General features: G+C 39.4%; 1 protein-coding gene across 2 annotated transcripts; it reads right to left on the bottom strand.

Moving 5' to 3' along the window:
• Positions 1–627: 627 nt before the first annotated feature.
• LOC144639223 (uncharacterized) lies at positions 628–16,776 on the bottom strand. Of its 2 annotated transcripts, none has more exons than XM_078498509.1 (15): positions 16,622–16,776; positions 16,451–16,498; positions 15,748–15,826; positions 14,535–14,614; positions 12,346–12,417; positions 11,138–11,202; positions 8,922–9,037; positions 6,909–7,424; positions 6,456–6,519; positions 6,230–6,344; positions 4,943–5,098; positions 4,373–4,465; positions 3,872–3,964; positions 1,418–2,672; positions 628–904 (listed from the first exon to the last, which is right to left on the bottom strand). In XM_078498509.1, exons 1-15 carry the CDS (start codon positions 16,745–16,747, stop codon positions 681–683), a joined length of 3,102 nt encoding a protein of 1,033 aa, XP_078354635.1. In that variant the 5' UTR covers positions 16,748–16,776; the 3' UTR covers positions 628–680. The 2 variants fall into 2 exon arrangements, with proteins under 2 accessions (XP_078354635.1, XP_078354634.1); XM_078498508.1 differs by having other exon boundaries at positions 629–904; positions 6,230–6,347.
• Positions 16,777–17,149: the final 373 nt, after the last annotated feature.

The raw sequence follows: 17,149 nt of genomic DNA, 5'->3' as shown, positions 1-17,149 counted from the left end.
GATAAAATCTGCACAAAGGAATGTGAATAAATAAAAGTGGTTACACTTCTGGGCTCCTTGCTGTCAAAGTGATTTAAGGTACAACATCACTACTGATAGATGTAAATGTTGTGGTTAAATTTTACCACACACCAAAACAACAAGGAAAATATCATGTTGTACTGAGGGTAAAATTGAACAACAACATTATACATAAAAATTTATCACTGTGTGTCACACTACGATTTACAAGAGTTTTGTCGCTTGGTGCACACCTCTGGCTTCTGAACGCTTGCACCTTTTAAAACATACAGTCCCTCATACAAATCTTTAACAGTTTCACACTAAAGAAAGGCTATTCCCAAAATGCTTGTGTCTGTGACCTGCACAAAATGACACTTTCATCATTTTTTTTTTCAGTTTTTTATGCTTAATTTTTGTCTTTGTTTTGGCTTGCTCTATATGTACATGTATGTACACATACCTAGGCTTAATTCCTGGTAATCTCTTGAGTCCAGTCTTGTGCTTACTGAGAAGCTGTGAGTTCATTTTCCCAAACAGCAACTGACAGTTCATAACAAAAATGCTTTTTAATATGCACATTGAAACCAAATATTACACAATTGCACACTTTATAGGAAGCAGAACCTCAAAAAAAAAACACCCCCAAGTCCCCAAGGAAGACTGTTCAACACTGCATTTCACAGTGAAATTGTTGATGAGACATCGGACCAGGCATTAGGTAGATTGACCACAACTCTTTTCTCAGGAGGAGCAGTTGACCTAAGGACTTGAGGATTCTTATATGGGATGGGTGATACAGGAGGGGAGTGTTGCTGTTTACCAGTGTCTTGCCCATTTACTAAAACTGGAGGATCTTGGAAGTGTACATGTGGGGAAGTTGGGCGTGGCTGATGTACTGCAACTGCAAATTAATTTTTTAAAAAAACAATGACAGCAATATTACTGTACAATTTCTAACAAATGTGTCAAACTTTCTTTATAGCATTATAAGAACATTGGGCAACTTGCTTTTCAGTTGTCAAATAAACTACAAAAGTCTCTGAGCATAAAATAATGAAATGCAAGACAAGCTTGGCAGTAGGAGGCTGCTGCTAATAGGCTACTTTCAAATTATGCTCCACTGAATCACATCAAAGGAATTGTAAATTGAGGTTCGGGGGAATAATTTGAATTTTCATTTGCTTTATTCCCCTCAACCTCGACTTCACTTCTTTGTTTGGGATCAGTGGGGAATAATTTGAAACTAGCCTATTAAAAAAAGCATGTCGTTCATGGAAGTACATGTATGTATATTTCAGAGGCACGTAGGGCTCTTTGGGGGTTTATACATAATAAATTATTCGATTAAATATTTACATATATTTAATTATTTATTTGATGTTGTGATTGAATACAAGAGTTGTTCAATCGTTACCTCCCCTGCCTTCTCCTTTCTTCTGCTGTACACTGCCAACATCCTGCTCACCACTTTTAGCTGTCAAAGTCTTCTGCCTGTTAGCCAAGTTCTGAAGCCGTTCTCTTAGCTGATGATTGGCTGGAATTGCACCAATCATTGCCCTTGAAACTGGTGCAAAACCTCTGGATTTTGATGCCTGTTCCATTTTTGGAGCTGGTTGCGCGTGAAATTGCCAGGAAGGCTGTTGTTGGCCATGCAACAAATCAGATGCTTCGCCAGATGTAACTACAGCACCAGCTTGTCTTGTGGACTCAGACTTCTTTGAATGCGTAGCAGAAGCCAATCTTGGGTCTTCTTGGGAAACGGTTGGAGGTATTTCCTGGGACAAACTGAGGGAGGCAGGTTGATGTGGTTGTGGGTTCCCTTGTGGAACACTAGGCATTGGTTGCATGGTGTTCAAAACGGCTGGCTGACCAGATTGTACTTGCATCTGCACATTACTACCAGATTGTCCTGGCGTCTGCCGATGAGGACTGTACAAAGGTGAAGCTATGGGTGGTCCTGTGTGTACCACTCTAAAGCCAGGAGGCACTGGTTCGCTTTGTACTGCTGGTATGCCAGGAACACCAGGTGCAGACATTTGAGGCCTTACTGTGGTGGCTCCTCTGTCGCCAGCTTGAGTAAAATGAACTTGGCTGGGTGGGTACATGACAATGTTAGAACTTATCTGGCCATGGCCAGGCATCCCATAATTGGCACTAGCTAACCCAGAATTAGGATACACCAACGGAACATGGCCATTGTGTAGCAGTTGGTGAACTGATGCAGCAGTTGGAGCGGCTACTGAATGCGGTGGTTTAGTGTAATCCTCTGTGGAAATTTGTGTGTGTGGCTGCCCAGCGTTACTGCTCTTAATTGGTTGATTATCTGCTTGGGAAACCTGTGATGATGTAGTCATTCTATTTAATGCAGAGTACTGTGACACAGTCTGATCCTCGAATGTTGCAAGAGGTATAAATGAAGGCTTGTTTTTAGTGTCTTCTGTAAAATCTCTGCCTGTGCTATTTCCAATCCTCTCCTGTTCTTGATTTCTGTGTGCTTGAGGAACTGGAGCCCCAGGCAAATACTCCAAACTTTGATTTTCATGTTGTGTTGGATTAAGGGCATCAAAAGCTTCTTTCTTCAGGGCCACAGGGTTTAGGCTATATAGAGTGTTGATACTGCTAGACAATGCTTGGTACTCGTGACTTCTCAATACAGCAGAAAGTTCTCTCTATAATAGGGATCAATTAAACAATATTGGTGCATTTCTTTTTTCAATTTTGCTTACTTTTGAGTAAACAGTAGAATCCTGATTTCCCAAACCTGGGGAAATGAAAATTATTGCTTTGAGACATCAGGTGTAAAATTACAGAGAAGTACTATCCAAGGGAAATTTAGCTTGATTTGAGAATTCAGTAGGGTTGCAACGATACATTTTCTCACAATACGTCATACGTACCTCGATACAAGTGCCACGATACGATACACGATACAATACAATATTACAAACAACTGATACGTGCTAAATCCTGTTGGTAATTCACTCTTTCCACTTTCTCAGCAGCGAAAACTTATTAATTTTTTGCAAAGTTAAGTTCTCATGAACCGCATGTTTTTGCTTGTGAGGCCGTGTTAGTTGATATCTAATTGTTGCATCTTTAAAGAATATGTGATCGGAAGTGAAGCAGAATGGAATTTCCTTGTCCCTCAGTTTAATAAATTGCTATTGAGTGCTTTGACATGGGAAAAAGTCATTAAAAACAGTAATTTCTGAACGTTGATGAAGAATAATTTATTGTTTAACAATACTGCGATAGTAAATAATAGAGATGGTAGATTTTTTTTCAAATGACGATACTCGTGTCTTGACAAAAAATATCGCGATTCACAATGCACCGGTGTATCGTTGCAGCCCTAGAAATCAGGGGTTTTGAGAAACCGAGGGTTCGAGATATCGGGATTCTCCTGTAATAACATTATGGAGGTGAAGACAACGGAGGATGGGCAGAGGCGAAGGAGGGTGCGGTCATGTCATCCACTATGTTGTTAAAGGGACTATGTCACGGATTTCAACAGATTTTTTAACAGCCCAAAAATAACAATATTGAGCACTAAAACTGTTTTAAAGCGTGTTTGGCTGCGAATGGCTCAGTTGGAAATGGATTGCAATTTGAAAATGTTAGCCTGACATTTTCAAGTTGCTTCAGCGTGCCTTTTGATATCTATAGACAAATTTTGATTTCTATCCTCAAATACTAAAGTTATGTCTGTTAAATGTTCAAAGACAATGTTTTTCATGGGTAAAGTTGCCTACCACTAAATATTTCAGAACAGTTAAGACTAATAAACTGCGAAATCCCTGTGACATAGTCCCTTTAATGAAAATTAACTTATTATGATTCTTTTCAAGAATCCAGTAACTAAAGTTACCTTCAAGTATTGTAGTTGCTCATCTGTGGTTTTTCTGTATTCCAGCAGTTCATATTGTAAGGCCAGGTTCTGTTCTTGTGTATGGAGTATGTCCTAACATTAATATCAAGTTAATCATAACATAAACTTAAAACCAATTTAACATTTATAAAGTTCAGTGTTAGCCTATTGTCAGACAGTCCAAGGTCGCTTACTCTGAGGCTAGTTCACTGTGTGTAGTGCAAAATCGGAAATCTGAATCCTAAGCGGAGTCATAAGCTCTGAAGATACAGAAGAATCACAATGTTTCCATTTTCTTCAAATTTGGCTTAAGACACAGTGAAAACTAGATTGTTAAGAGTCGCAAGCAGAAGCGGAAAAGAAAACCAATCACAATGCCGGCCGTGCATTCCCACACCCTCTGAGTACTTCCTTTCTGCTTGCCACCCCAACAGTCTAGCTTTAACTGGATAACAATGGAGTCATAAGTGTAATTAAACTCACTTACAACAAAAAACTTACATTAGTAAGTGCGTCAACCAAAGCTCTTTGTTCTTCAAATCCCTGGAGGACTTGCTCTCTCATTACCATTTCTGCTTTTCGTTGGATTTCACTCTAGAGGCCAAAAATAAAATGCAATGTAATGGGTACATGCTTATGGGAAGCGCAGTGGCCTAATGGTTAGAGCACTGGCATCCGGATCAAGATTTCCGGGTTTTAGCTCTGGCTGGGGCACTTCTGTTGTGTTCTTGGGCAATATTCCTTACTCTCATAGTGCCTCTCTCCACCCTGGTGTATAAATGGGAAGTGGCAAATTATTTTACCAGACTAGCATCCCATCCAGGGGTGAGCAGAAATACTGAGGGATTAACCGGCTGCAGCTGGTGGATGAAATGTTGAAGTGAATGAGGCGCAGTGTTGTTCAATTTTCACTAGACGCTTCGTGCTATGGAAACTGGGATAAGCTCTAGCCTGAAAGGCCACTAGCCTCAAACGCAGTTATACATGTACTCAGTTAGTGGCTCCAAGCGGGTTCCTTTTAGTGTATGCTGTTAGTGCAATAATTTATAATAGACTACATGTACAATGTACCTCTTTCAAATAACCCATTAACTTGGTGACGGCAGTGATAAGTGATGCTGTGTATCCACTGAAGCTACCAGCCATAGATGGCGAAGACAGCTTGGTTTGTTGTCGACCTGTTTCATATTCATATGCTGCTACTTCTGTTTCCAATTCTTCCACCATCTAGAAGACAGTACAAGAAAAAAGTTCAGTAAACAGAAAATGTGTACAGAGTGCACTTTGTACATTTGCACACATTGCAGACCTATCATACTAGTATTATCAGAAACCCATAAGGGTTGAAACGTGTAACTCCCTATGATTCGCATTGAACAAAGCGTTTGCACATTCGTTTACGCTAATACCATATTTGGACAATCAAAATTACTATATTTGGATTAAATTTACAGCGCGCGTAGCTCGCTCGTGGCGTGATCTTGTTTTTGAACAAGCTTGGTTGAATAAAGTAAATTTGGTTAACTTTTCCTGTTTCATCTTCTTGAAGTAGTCTGGAGAATGCTCGATACATTATTTTTTTATTTGTCGTAGGTCGAAATTCAAGCAACTTACCGCAAACCAAAAATTATGTTGCGTGTGTCATTACATGTATAAAGCACTCGCGTACAATTTTCTTTTCCAAATATGGTACTTAGCAAAATGAATATTCAAACGCTGTGCATGCGCATTACACGTTTCAACCCTTATGGGTTTCTGGTATTATAGGTAGGCTCTTACCGATAGTGCTAGCACTTTTCTGGCATTATTTGGCTTCGCGAGCATTTTTTTACATTTTATCCCAAAAAGCACTGCAAGCATAGGCTTATAGACATCCAATGAGGATGCCTATACAATGTAAGCATATATGCATTTATACCATGCCATAGAAAATACAGCCAATCAGAATACAGGAAAGCCGTTGTATTCGACGGTATTCAACCCAACCTTCCCATCGTGCGCTGCGATTGTATTCTCGACGAAATTTAGAAGGCGTATTTTCTATGGCATGGTATAAAATAGTTACACAACACTTTCTCGTGGTATAATATGGAATATCCCACTTGTCACTTGTATTTTCTTGGTATACACACTCGCCTAAAGGCTCGTGTGTATACCGAGAAATACAAGTGACTCGTGGGATATTCCATAGTTACCACTCGAACGTTGCATAACTAGTATATATTGCATGCCAATATAGGTATGCAATGTGTGCAGAGAGCTATGTATCTGTAGTCCTTTGCACACATTGCAGGCCTATCAAATTAGCATTATAGGCATGCAATGTGTGCAGAGAGCATACATACACAACAAACACACCTTTTTTAAGTCATCAAGACTTCGTAATCCACTTGAAGATGAATTTGTGGGTGGCTTGTGAGAGGTTTTAGTCTTTGTCTTTGCCTTCCCAGAGTCCTGCTGATCAGTTTCCACTCTTCTTGTAAGAAGAATAAATAATAAATTTATTTACTACAGTATTGGGCAACAGTAAACTGGTTAGAATTCATTTAAACATCAAAGCATCAAGTTCGTTATATTTTTATACCTGGATGATGGCATTCTAACATTGGATGGAATACTGCTGTTTGTAGTTGGTTCTCCTATAGACACTAAATTTAATCATGACAAATGCTTTTTTAATAACTAATTAAAAGTCGAACGGGAAAGTAGATTAAAATCAGGAGCCAAGTTTAATACCCCAACCTCATTTCTAGGGCTTTCCATACTTTGTGGAGGATGGGCGGGAAAATGCACCCCTTCCCTCTCATCCCCCACAAAGGGAAAAGCTCTCAGAAAGAGGTTGATGATACCCATCTGGCGTAAATTTTACTGCCAAAAGGCTGATAACTGGGGAAATTTCCACCAGTTTCAAATCTTAGCTACAACCCAGTACCAGACATAATTTACCAAATTAATGAAATTGTGAACTATAGTTACTAAACAAGTGCAAAAACTGCCAGGTATTCTGCAGCTAAAACACAACAAGACTTGCCTGTACCTGGTTTTACAAAGTTAGGCCCTCCAGCAATGACAGTATCTGCTGATTCCTGACTAAGAAAAGATGGTGGTTGACTATGACCAGTCGTAACAGCCATGCCGCTTTGTGGTGCCACATGGTCAGGGCCATGCCCATCTTGAATGAGTCTAGAGCCCTCATCATTCATTTCTGCACCAACTGTTGAAGGAAAAGTGGCCTGTCCAATGGCACTGCTGCCATGTGGTGCTACCACATGGTCCACGCCACGCCCTACAAAGAAAGGTCCTGACTCCTCTCCAATGATTTTTGTACCAACTGTTGAGGGTACAGTAGCTTGTCCAGTAGCAATACCACTGTATGGGGGCACATGGTCGGTGCCACGCCCATTTAAGAGAGGTGCTGTGTTGTGCTCTACATATTTGCTCTGTTCTTGAGCCACATACTGTTGAAATCTTTGAAGATCAAGCATGGGTTGGAAGGATGAAGTTGTTCCTCTTTCTTGACCAGGTGGGGGTGTTCCTGGAGAGAACTCCTCATCTGGAAAAAGCATATTTATTTATTGTTTAATTTATTATTGCATCATGAGGGGCACCAGGGCAGTAGCCTTGGAGAATAATTATGGGACATGAGAAGAGAGGGTAGCAAGTGGGATTCTTAAGGTGGCAAGAACTAGAGAAAATTTTGCAACGTCACATAATATTTTGTAATAGTAATAGCACAAAGAATTGGGAACCTCTAAGGGAAAGAGCAGAAAGAGTAAATGGTACGGGAAGCAGGAGGTTAAGATTTCCTACCCCCCCCCCCCTCCATCTCCCACATCATCATGAACAGTTGTAACTCTTATTCAGTAAATAACTTACCTCTGTGGCACAAAGTTAAATTACATTTTAAGGAGTTGATTTTTCAACATAAAAATGTTCAATTTTCCTTTAATAACTCTTTTGCTGCGGTTGTCGAGAAAACTTGACATTTCATTTCGTGACTCTGAGTGCGGATGTCAAGTTTTCTCGACATGATTAAACAATCCCAGATTTCCTTTCGAAGCTGTCTTCAATAGGGAAGCTATGATCAATAATTACTTCAGATACCCTCTAGGAGAACTGGAAAGCGTGACGAACACGATCTTTTTCTGTTTGCATATAATGGCGGAGTATTATCGACAAATTCATGTTACACTGTTGCTGTTTATGGCCAAAGGACATTTAAACATGGCGTCGAATGAGAAATTTTCAATCGAGGAGTGCTTCGGAGAAGATTCTAACCGACTTTCGCCGAGAATATAACAGTTGTGGTTTACGAATCAAGTAATTTCAATGAACAGATTGAGTATTTGAGACGCGGCTATTGCAAAACAGTGGTTTCAACCTTCACGCTTGGGAAGGAAGCTATCAGATGGCGAATGAAATTGCTGAAAGGACCAAAATGCAATGAATTTATGAAAAGGTTGCTTTTTACGATGTAGAATTATGTTAGGCACAATTCCTGAAAATCTTAATTAAAGTGCTTGAATAGAACGAAAGATATTGTTGAATGCGATGCGTGACTGTGTGATTCATTGAACAGTGAAAAAAATGCAGCACTGCGCATGCGGGGGAGTAAGGTCAACAGAAAAGTCAGCAGCGAAATAGTTAAGACATGGCATCAACATAAAGGGTGGAGGCAAAGTGGTCTATAGGTAATAGCTTATCAATTGGACTCATTGTTCAAGGTCTTTAATAATTTTGAAACTCAATTTCTGACCAGGGTCACTGTATTGTGTTCTTAGATAAGACACTTGACTCTCACAGTAATTTTGATGTGTTCCAGCAAATTACTGTATTAGCCGAAACCATACAAAATCCTGGGGGGAGGGGTAACCTCAGTGGACTAGCAGACAAGTCTAAAAAATAAACTTACTATGAAAGTATGTAGAGTAAAAAATTACCAGTTTGTCTCAAGTTTCATGTCAACAAGGATTTATTAGTTCTCAATTGAAAGAGTTATTTATGCGTTAGTAACTATAACTGGTTCCTGTGTTTACCCAACAGTACCCACCTTCTTTGTCGTCATCAGGCAGCTCATTCAAAGCTGGTGTTCTCATGACAGAGTCACTTAGCAAAGACAGATGGGTTGGAGTTTCAGGCATTTCAGCCACTGGACCAACTGCATATCTAACCACAATAAATTGAATAAACAAATAAATACACAGTAACACTGTTTGTTGTATGAAAACATATTAATCATCTGGAAATGCATACCGTTAATGTTTAACTACAATATTACTAACCGTAAAATTCTGGTTATAAGCCCTGGGCTAATACAACTTCGTAAGAAGTTTTGGGTGGGCTTATAACTGGAGGGCTTATAAGCGGATAAAAAAATGTTTCGAAACGAGCCACAGGAGTGTTGATCGAAATACATTTTTAAGTTAAAAACGCATTATTAAGCAACATTTAGCCCTGTTCAGTACTGTCATCCAGCAGAGGGGGACTTATATCCGGGAGGGCTTATAATCGGATGTATTTTTTGTTGCCAGATAGATGAGCCTATAACCAGGGGGCTTATAAGCGGGAGGGCTTATAACCGGAATTTCACGGTATTCTGAGCATGCATGGGAGTGGGGGGGGGGAGGTTACCCGAAAGTAAAGAAAGTAGGACCTCCATGGGAGGCAGGAAAATAGAGGGCAAGAGGTTGCGAGAACTGAGAGAAATAAGGAAAACTTGGCAATGTTCAATCTGTAATACCATATTTTCTCAAATAAACACCCCCAGCGTTTATTTCAAACTTGCCTTGGTGAACCCGGTGTTTATTTGAAGCCGGCGTTTAATCGGGGCCCGGTGTTTGTTAACGGACTTGATTTATTTTTACCAATCTTCGAGACCAAGGGGCAGTTTGTCAAGGCGGGACGATTTTTCTCTTCGTTCTGCCCCGAAAAAGTGTCCCTGGGGGTATCCAAAGGTGATTATTCCCCAAAGGTGCACTATTACGGATTGGATAGTTTATGTTGCAATCGAGATTTGTGACAAACAGAATAATATTTACTTGTTACAGCTGTAGCTTGACCTCAAAAAAACGCTGAGACCTCGAACAAACGCCCCTGGCGTTTATTTAAAAACTAGCAATTTTGACCTGGCGTTTATACGAGGCTGGCGTTTAATCGGGGTCCGGCGTTTAATCGAGAAAATATGGTACTTAATTTGCACTTGAAAAGGCAACAAGACGTGGGATCCACTAAGGAAGAAGTGGAACTGGGAATTAAAGGTGCAGGAAGCAGAAAGTTCAGATATCCCTGTGTCTGGTGTGCAGTTCTAAAGGGATGGTTTTGATTTTGTCAAAGTTCTTTTAAACTAGTGGTAACCACAGGTTAAAAAGTGCGGGCCTTGACGGTACCGGTAGGCAGTGCCAATAAATTAATGACTGAAATGATAAAATGGACAAAAGACAATTATTCCGAGTAACGCGTCACGCAAGGATTTTTGCGGTGCAGTGTGAATTGAGATGTGATTTTTCTCAGTCGGTAAACTCGCTATGCTGTAAGTGTTATAACGAATTTCTCGACAATAACCGTTGTTGGAATCATTCGCTTTCCCGTAATTTATCTGTGTCGATAAATTAATGATAAAATGGACAAAAGACGATTATTCCAAGTAACGGGAATGCATGTTAATAATTTTGCTTATTGCCGCGAACCGATCAAAGTTATCTTTTGATTGTCGATTTGGGAATTGTAATCGAGCACGCGGTGTGAACTGATCGGGATGTGAATTTTTCTCAGTCGGTTAACTTGCTATGTTGTCAGTGTTATAACGAATTTCTCGACAATAAGCAACACATAACGCCTTCCATGTGACAGAAGGTTTAGATCTTATGTGACAAGCTGTTGTGAGATTAACTTATTTTTCGCATTCGTTCTTGGAGAACCGATTTTTCTCTTCCGGTGTTACGACAAACTGTCGTGATTGACACATTTTCGCATTCCGATCGTGCTTAGTGGAAGAACAAAAATTTTCAACTTCCGCTTCTCTTTTCGGTTTATAAACGTGGCGCGCACGCGTAAAACGCAATCCACTGGTCACTGTCAAGATTAGGGTTGCGGGCCTCTCTTGGGCCCGCAATTAGTAACACCCGCCTTTGTTATCAGTACGGGGTCATGGCTCTTGTCAGTGCCAGGTTTCTGCAGGGTCAACTTATTGCACTCCTTCCATTTTAAAGGTCATTTACGGTCGGGTCTTGATTAAACTTGTCTTCAAATTGTGTTGACTTCACTTACTTGTTTTCTTTGCCATGCAAAAGGTTACCTGGAGCAGCTGTGATATTTGGAAATCCCATGAACTTCTGTTAAATGTTAAAAAATGCTGCATTATACAACTACATGTACTAAGAGTATATGGTAGAAAAACATTGAAGGACAACTTAAACTTAAAAAATAAATTTATAATGTCAAAATAGAAAAAAATGTCAAAAAATGACAACAAGTATAATAACTGGCACGCAATGCATGCAGAAGCGATGACGTTTTACAAAGGGTTTTAAATATTTTTAGGAAATTTGTCAAAAATTAACGTAAATTAAAGTTCAGTGGAACACCGCTTTACGGCGCCCGCTTAATACGAACAGTTTTGTTTGTCCATACATTTTCTCTAACATTAAGTTAATAACAGACAATGGACACTTTTTTCTGTGACCCAAGTGAAACGCTCTCATACAAAGTTTACCTCGCTTTACGGATACTTTTCGGTCACTGCTAATATTATCTTTGCACCATACATTTTTCCATTTGTAATGGTTGTGTGCTTATTGCACCTCGTTAGAAAAATGAAAACTTTCTTCAAGCTATGCGTTTTATTCTAGTTGCGTTACCTTATAGCGTGACATCTAATCTACAAATACCTATCGCGAGCGACCGGATATGCAAGGTCAAGTTCTGTCTCTGACCGGACCACACAGACCCATTGTATGACGCATGTAAACAGTGATTTTATATGCTGATTTTAAATGGTGAACATGGCGCCAGATAAAAGAAATATGTTCCATACGTTTCAGGGTTTCTGTCCCTTCTTCGGTGGAAAAAAATCAACTGGCATTTCAATTTATTCCACAGAAGAAGGGACAGTAACCCCGATACAAAAGCAACATATTTCCTTTATCTGGCGCATTATTCTCCTTTACACAGGTCAATTGTACATCTGTCTGTTTACTGAATCTAATAGAATTTGTCAAATATAATTTGTCTCTTTCGTTCATATCTTTTATTAGTCCTTTTTAACTTCCCAGGAGTATTTTGCTTTGTGTTCTTCGCGGCAATTTCTTGTTGTGCTAAACTTAATCTTTGTTCTCTCTGTAGTTAGTTCCCAGTCCTATTCGGTTGTTCGAACGAGAACGACAGAACCGATCCAAGGGCTCCGGCATAAAGCTCGACTACGTCATCGCTTAAAAATTAAACGTTCTTTAGACTTTTTTTTATAAGGTTTTCATTACCTTTGGATCATCACCAAATAAATCTTTTACAACTGACATAGCTTTGTCTGATTCCGACAGTACATCCTGAAACTTCAATAATAGCTATTGTTACGATATGTGTTAGTAATATTTTTATAATTACATTGCATGTAGTAACACAAAGTTCACATTATTAACTGTTCTGATTTCTTATTCCAACTCAACAAACCATAAAGATATGTAAGCCGCGCGACGCGAGCGGAAACGTCGCCAACGGCGGAGGCCTAAGCGGAGGCACAACGCGAGTTCTAAATGGATGCAAGGGCTGGACTTACACGAACTTTATTGAAAACATAGAAAGCTACGTACAAAACAACGATAACAAGTTAAAAACAGACTATTTAAACGGTACTAAAAAACGGTGATAAAAACGGTACTAAAAACGGTGATAAAAACGGTACTAAAAACGGTGATAAAAACGGTACTAAAAACGGGAATGAGTTACATTCTGCAAAAAGAACAATTACAGCTATAAGTTACAAATAATCAGAAATCATGCAGTGATAAACCGAATATTTACATACAGTACAATAAAAGGAAACGGAAGAACTAAATAAAACTGAATAACATGATAAACATGATTAGAACTGACGAATTACACTTTGTAACCGTAGACAAATGAACAGGACTTAATCCTAATACAAGATTTAAATACATTGTAGCTGTGCAAAGCAACAAACGAACCAAACCTATTGCAATAACGAAACATTAATAATCCAACGAACTCTAGTCAACAGAGATTCGTACTGACCTGAACAACGGCACAAACAGCAATCTACCAGAGGTCTAGCATTAGGCCCTCTGGGGAGCTAAGCTCCACAGCTAACTCAAATAAACTGCACAAAACTACTTGTATTTATATCAAACTATAGCACACATTTGTCTATGTGACCGGAACTGGAACTTAATTACATCACAATTACGTACAAGGGGATTAATCAACGCCCTTGACCAAAGTCTAACTGATAACTAAAAGTGTTGACAACAGAAAACAGAGATTCGGCTAGTAAACCCACACACAGGATTTACCTAAAGGAACTGGGTGTTTACCAACTTAACCACTCCTACAGTGAAAGCAACACAAAACTACAAAATACTAGCGAGTTAAATCCTACAATTACGTGATCTGACCTCTAAAGTAATTTAAACAATAACGCAACAACTTTCTAGACGGTGAGAGTAAACTGATCTGCTCACGTCTGCAACATTACGTAACAGGTCACGGATAAAAATAAAACAACAGTACAGTCGTACTGAGAAACGCACGAGAAAACTATTTCTAAAATAGCTTAAAAAAATTATTTAGAAATTCTGTTCAAAAACGAGCAAAGTGACACTGTCACAGATAGAAAGAAAGAAAACAAAATTCTAGGCAGGATTAGCTGAAAAGATCACAAAATTAATGCAGCTAAAATGGGTTTGCTTGAAAAAGCCCCTGACTGAAAAAAAAGGGGGTACTCAACCCTCCAAGTTAAGACCATTTAAGTCGCCATGTGCGACTAAAACTTTGGAGCTGGCGACTAAATTTGAACCAAGGTCGCCAGCCTGGCGACTAAAATTGAGAGGAATGATTGAAAGCATCAGCTTAATTTGGTGACTAAAATTTTTCACTGGTGACCAAAACTTGAGTAGTTGGAAAAAAGTAAACTTGGAGGGTTGGGTACTGCCTCTGGTGGACTATATGGGGATGCTCCGCACAAAAGGCGTACAATTTTCAGGCTGGATGTATATAAAGAAATGATGCAGTTTTTATGATTTGGGTAAAAGAATATCTAAGAAAAACTATCTAAACATCGTGAACAGACTCATCAAACAGTTGATTCATCTTTAGCTTGTATTTTAATGGGTTATTCAAGTGAAAGATTTAGAAGAGATGCAGTGTCCTTACTGTAGGTATATGAAAGGGGTACCAAAGGTCACCTTAGTTGGTTTCCTGTTAAAGATGGTAATATAAAAGGGTAACGGTTTGGACCAGTCAAGGTGGCACCTAGATGTTTAAGTATTTTTAGTACCCCCCCCCCCCCCCCCCATTACTGGGGTTCCAACTACATGTGAACTGGTAATAGAGGAACTCATTCAATCTCCAGGAATGTAGATCTTTGTACTATGTACATGTAACTTGTACATTTGTCATTAATAATTCAGCGGAAGTTAAATACTTGCATTACCTTATCTTGACCATACAGAACTTCTTGAACAATGGCCAGTTTCCTTCGCTCTAGTGTATCAGGAGTCTGAATGGTTGAGTCTAGAAGAAACGACAGTTTTAAATAAGACTATACCTTAACAGTGAAGTCCCGATCAATCAAACCTCCAAGGGACACCAAACAATTAAATTAGCTTGAGAAATAGGGAGCTCAAGAAATGGAAGTCAGGGCTAAGGGTCAGGGTTAGCTCAGTTGGTAGAGCGCCGGACTGCTGTGCGGGAGGTCTCGGGTTCGAACCCCAGAACGGACCAACACTCAGGGTCTTAAAATAACTGAGGGGAATGTGCTGCCTTTGTAATTACATCTGCAAATGGTTAGACATTCTAGTCTGCTCGGAAAAGGACGATAATTAAACCATAGGTCCCGTCTCCTGTATGATATCTTCAGTCTTATCACAGGGGACGTTAAAGAACCCACACACTATTCGCAAAGAGTAGGGCACGAAGCTCCCGGTGTTGTGGTCTGGCCTAGTGAAATAAAAATTACAGTACAGTATGTGTACAGCGCATTTGAACATATACATGTATATATGAAAAATGCGCTATATAAATTCATTATCATTATCATTATCATTCCAGTTTGCCCTTTGGACAAGCAGCTCTCAAATTTTGCTTGCCTGGGGAAGTTGCATGCTTCTCTTAGTTTACTTTTTTATATGATTTAGTCGACAGATGTCTAGCCTGCCCGGCAGGAAAATCTACTCATCCCGAACAACTAGGTGGCACTTTTTTCGAGCCCTGAAGTTCAACTGAGCGTAGCAAATCCAAGGAAACTAAGTTTTGGTTCAAGTTTTTGAGATTTTGAAGAAATCAATTCCCGATTCCCTCTATAGCGCGCGCCTGCAGGGAATCACGGTAGTTGTATTCATCAAATCATGCGCGAGACTCACAAACGTGCATCGTTGCTAAGTCTTGCGCATGGTTTGATGAATACAACTACCGTGATTCCTTGCAGGCGCACGCTTTAGAGGGAATCGGCTATTCTCTGAGAAACTGGGGTTCCACTGTATTTCAGATTTGGATATGGCACGCCCTCTGACTTATTGGCTAATTTTTTTTTTATATCAGAAGTGAGACTGAGAGTATAAAAAAAGCTCAGAGAAAACCATTACTTGCATATATTTAGCTTGGCTTTGACTTCTTTATTGTAAAATTAATAAATGAATGTCACTCACCAAGACTTCTATCTTTGACTTTACTTTGCAAATGCACTCTGCTTGCATTTTTGGATTTGTGAGTTTCATGTCTTTTGATCTTCAAAAAAAGTTATAACAAGCTATTTACTTGTTTTGACACCTTGTAGATATAGAGGATAATACATGGTTGCGCAGAGATATGAAATTTATCTTCGAGTGTTCAAATCGATAGCTCATGAGTGAGCGCAGCGAATGAGTGAGATATCGGTTTTGAACACGAAAAGATAAATTTCATACATCCAAACCACCATGTATTATTCTGTTTATTATATAAACCTAATAATTACAATGTTTTTGACAAATTTTTTGGAAGATTTCCGACCATTTTCCGAAGATTTTCATGTTGTTTGGAGGTCCTGTGAATGTTTCCAAACAGATTTCTAAAGATTACCAAAGATTGCTGAGGAAGATCCGAAGATGTTTCCACTTAATGTCGATAATCAGCCAACTGCCAAACAGATAATTATGTAAACTACAGTACCCTTAAGTCAAAGATGATCACTTTATGGAGAAACTGTTTTTTATTTTATTTTAAGAGAGGAAGGATTTGCTACATTGTTACAAACATAACTTATCATACAGTTTATAGCTGTTAGTGGAAACGTATCAAGCATAATTCATGTACTGTCAAATTTATCAGAATACCTAGCTTATTAGCTGTTATAAAAGTTTCACAAACTACCTGTTCCTCTTTTGTGGCCTTGTGTACATTGAGGTCATTTACTGTGCTCTGAAAAAATAACAACAACAACCTCAACAGAAGGTAGGTAGTTGTCAACTTCATGAAATAAATAAATTGAGCTTTCGCCACAGCTAAAATGCCGACCCACTTCGCTAGCTCTCAAGTACTTACATCCCATTCTGGCTTCTTCTTCTTTCTTTTAGTAGATTTAGTTTGCTTTGAAGCTACATATCTCATAGGGTGTCGAGGACGAACAATGTTGCGGTCGCCAACAAGAAAACCTCCTCTGGTCGCCATCTTTGATATTTTTTTATTTCCCGCCTTCCAGACTGTTGAACCCAGTCTCCGCTGGGCGAGGTCAGAAGCGAGGCTTTTTTCTTGGGACCGTGGGCGTGAAATGGGAATTGTTCGTGAAACGTGATCTGCTAAATAGCCAAAATAGCCTTGGGCTAAGATCTCAGTTTGCCGTGATCGAGAACCGTGTGTACTGTGATTTTGGTCGTTATACGTATGTGTACGTGAGTACGCGGGGGACTATGAACCTAAACAAAACGTGAAATGACGGTTTCATTTTTCGTGAAATGTGATTTGAGCCCTTTTTCACGCTCAAAACCATAGCAACTGCTTGCAGTCCGGGCGCTGCGAAATGCAGATTTTATTTTTAGAATAAATTACAAAACCATTTTGTTGCTTCTAGCC

Source organism: Oculina patagonica, chromosome 14 (genome assembly GCF_052425735.1).
Source record: "Oculina patagonica isolate OP01 chromosome 14, crgOcupat, whole genome shotgun sequence".
NCBI lineage: Eukaryota > Metazoa > Cnidaria > Anthozoa > Scleractinia > Oculinidae > Oculina > Oculina patagonica.
Note: the sequence above shows the minus strand (reverse complement) of the source record. Positions and strands in the feature narration are given on the sequence as shown.

What these genes read in the sequence shown, in the direction of transcription:
- LOC144639223 (XM_078498508.1), bottom strand. Translation starts at nt 16,747, where the DNA reads ATGGCGACCAGAGGAGGTTTTCTTGTTGGCGACCGCAACATTGTTCGT. An exon ending in TATTTGGTGATGATCCAAAG is followed by an intron (nt 11,203 to 12,345) that starts GTAATGAAAACC and finishes AACATTTAACAG; the next exon opens with AAGTTCATGGGATTTCCAAA. An exon ending in AGCAACTACAATACTTGAAG is followed by an intron (nt 2,673 to 3,871) that starts GTAACTTTAGTT and finishes TCCCTATTATAG; the next exon opens with AGAGAACTTTCTGCTGTATT.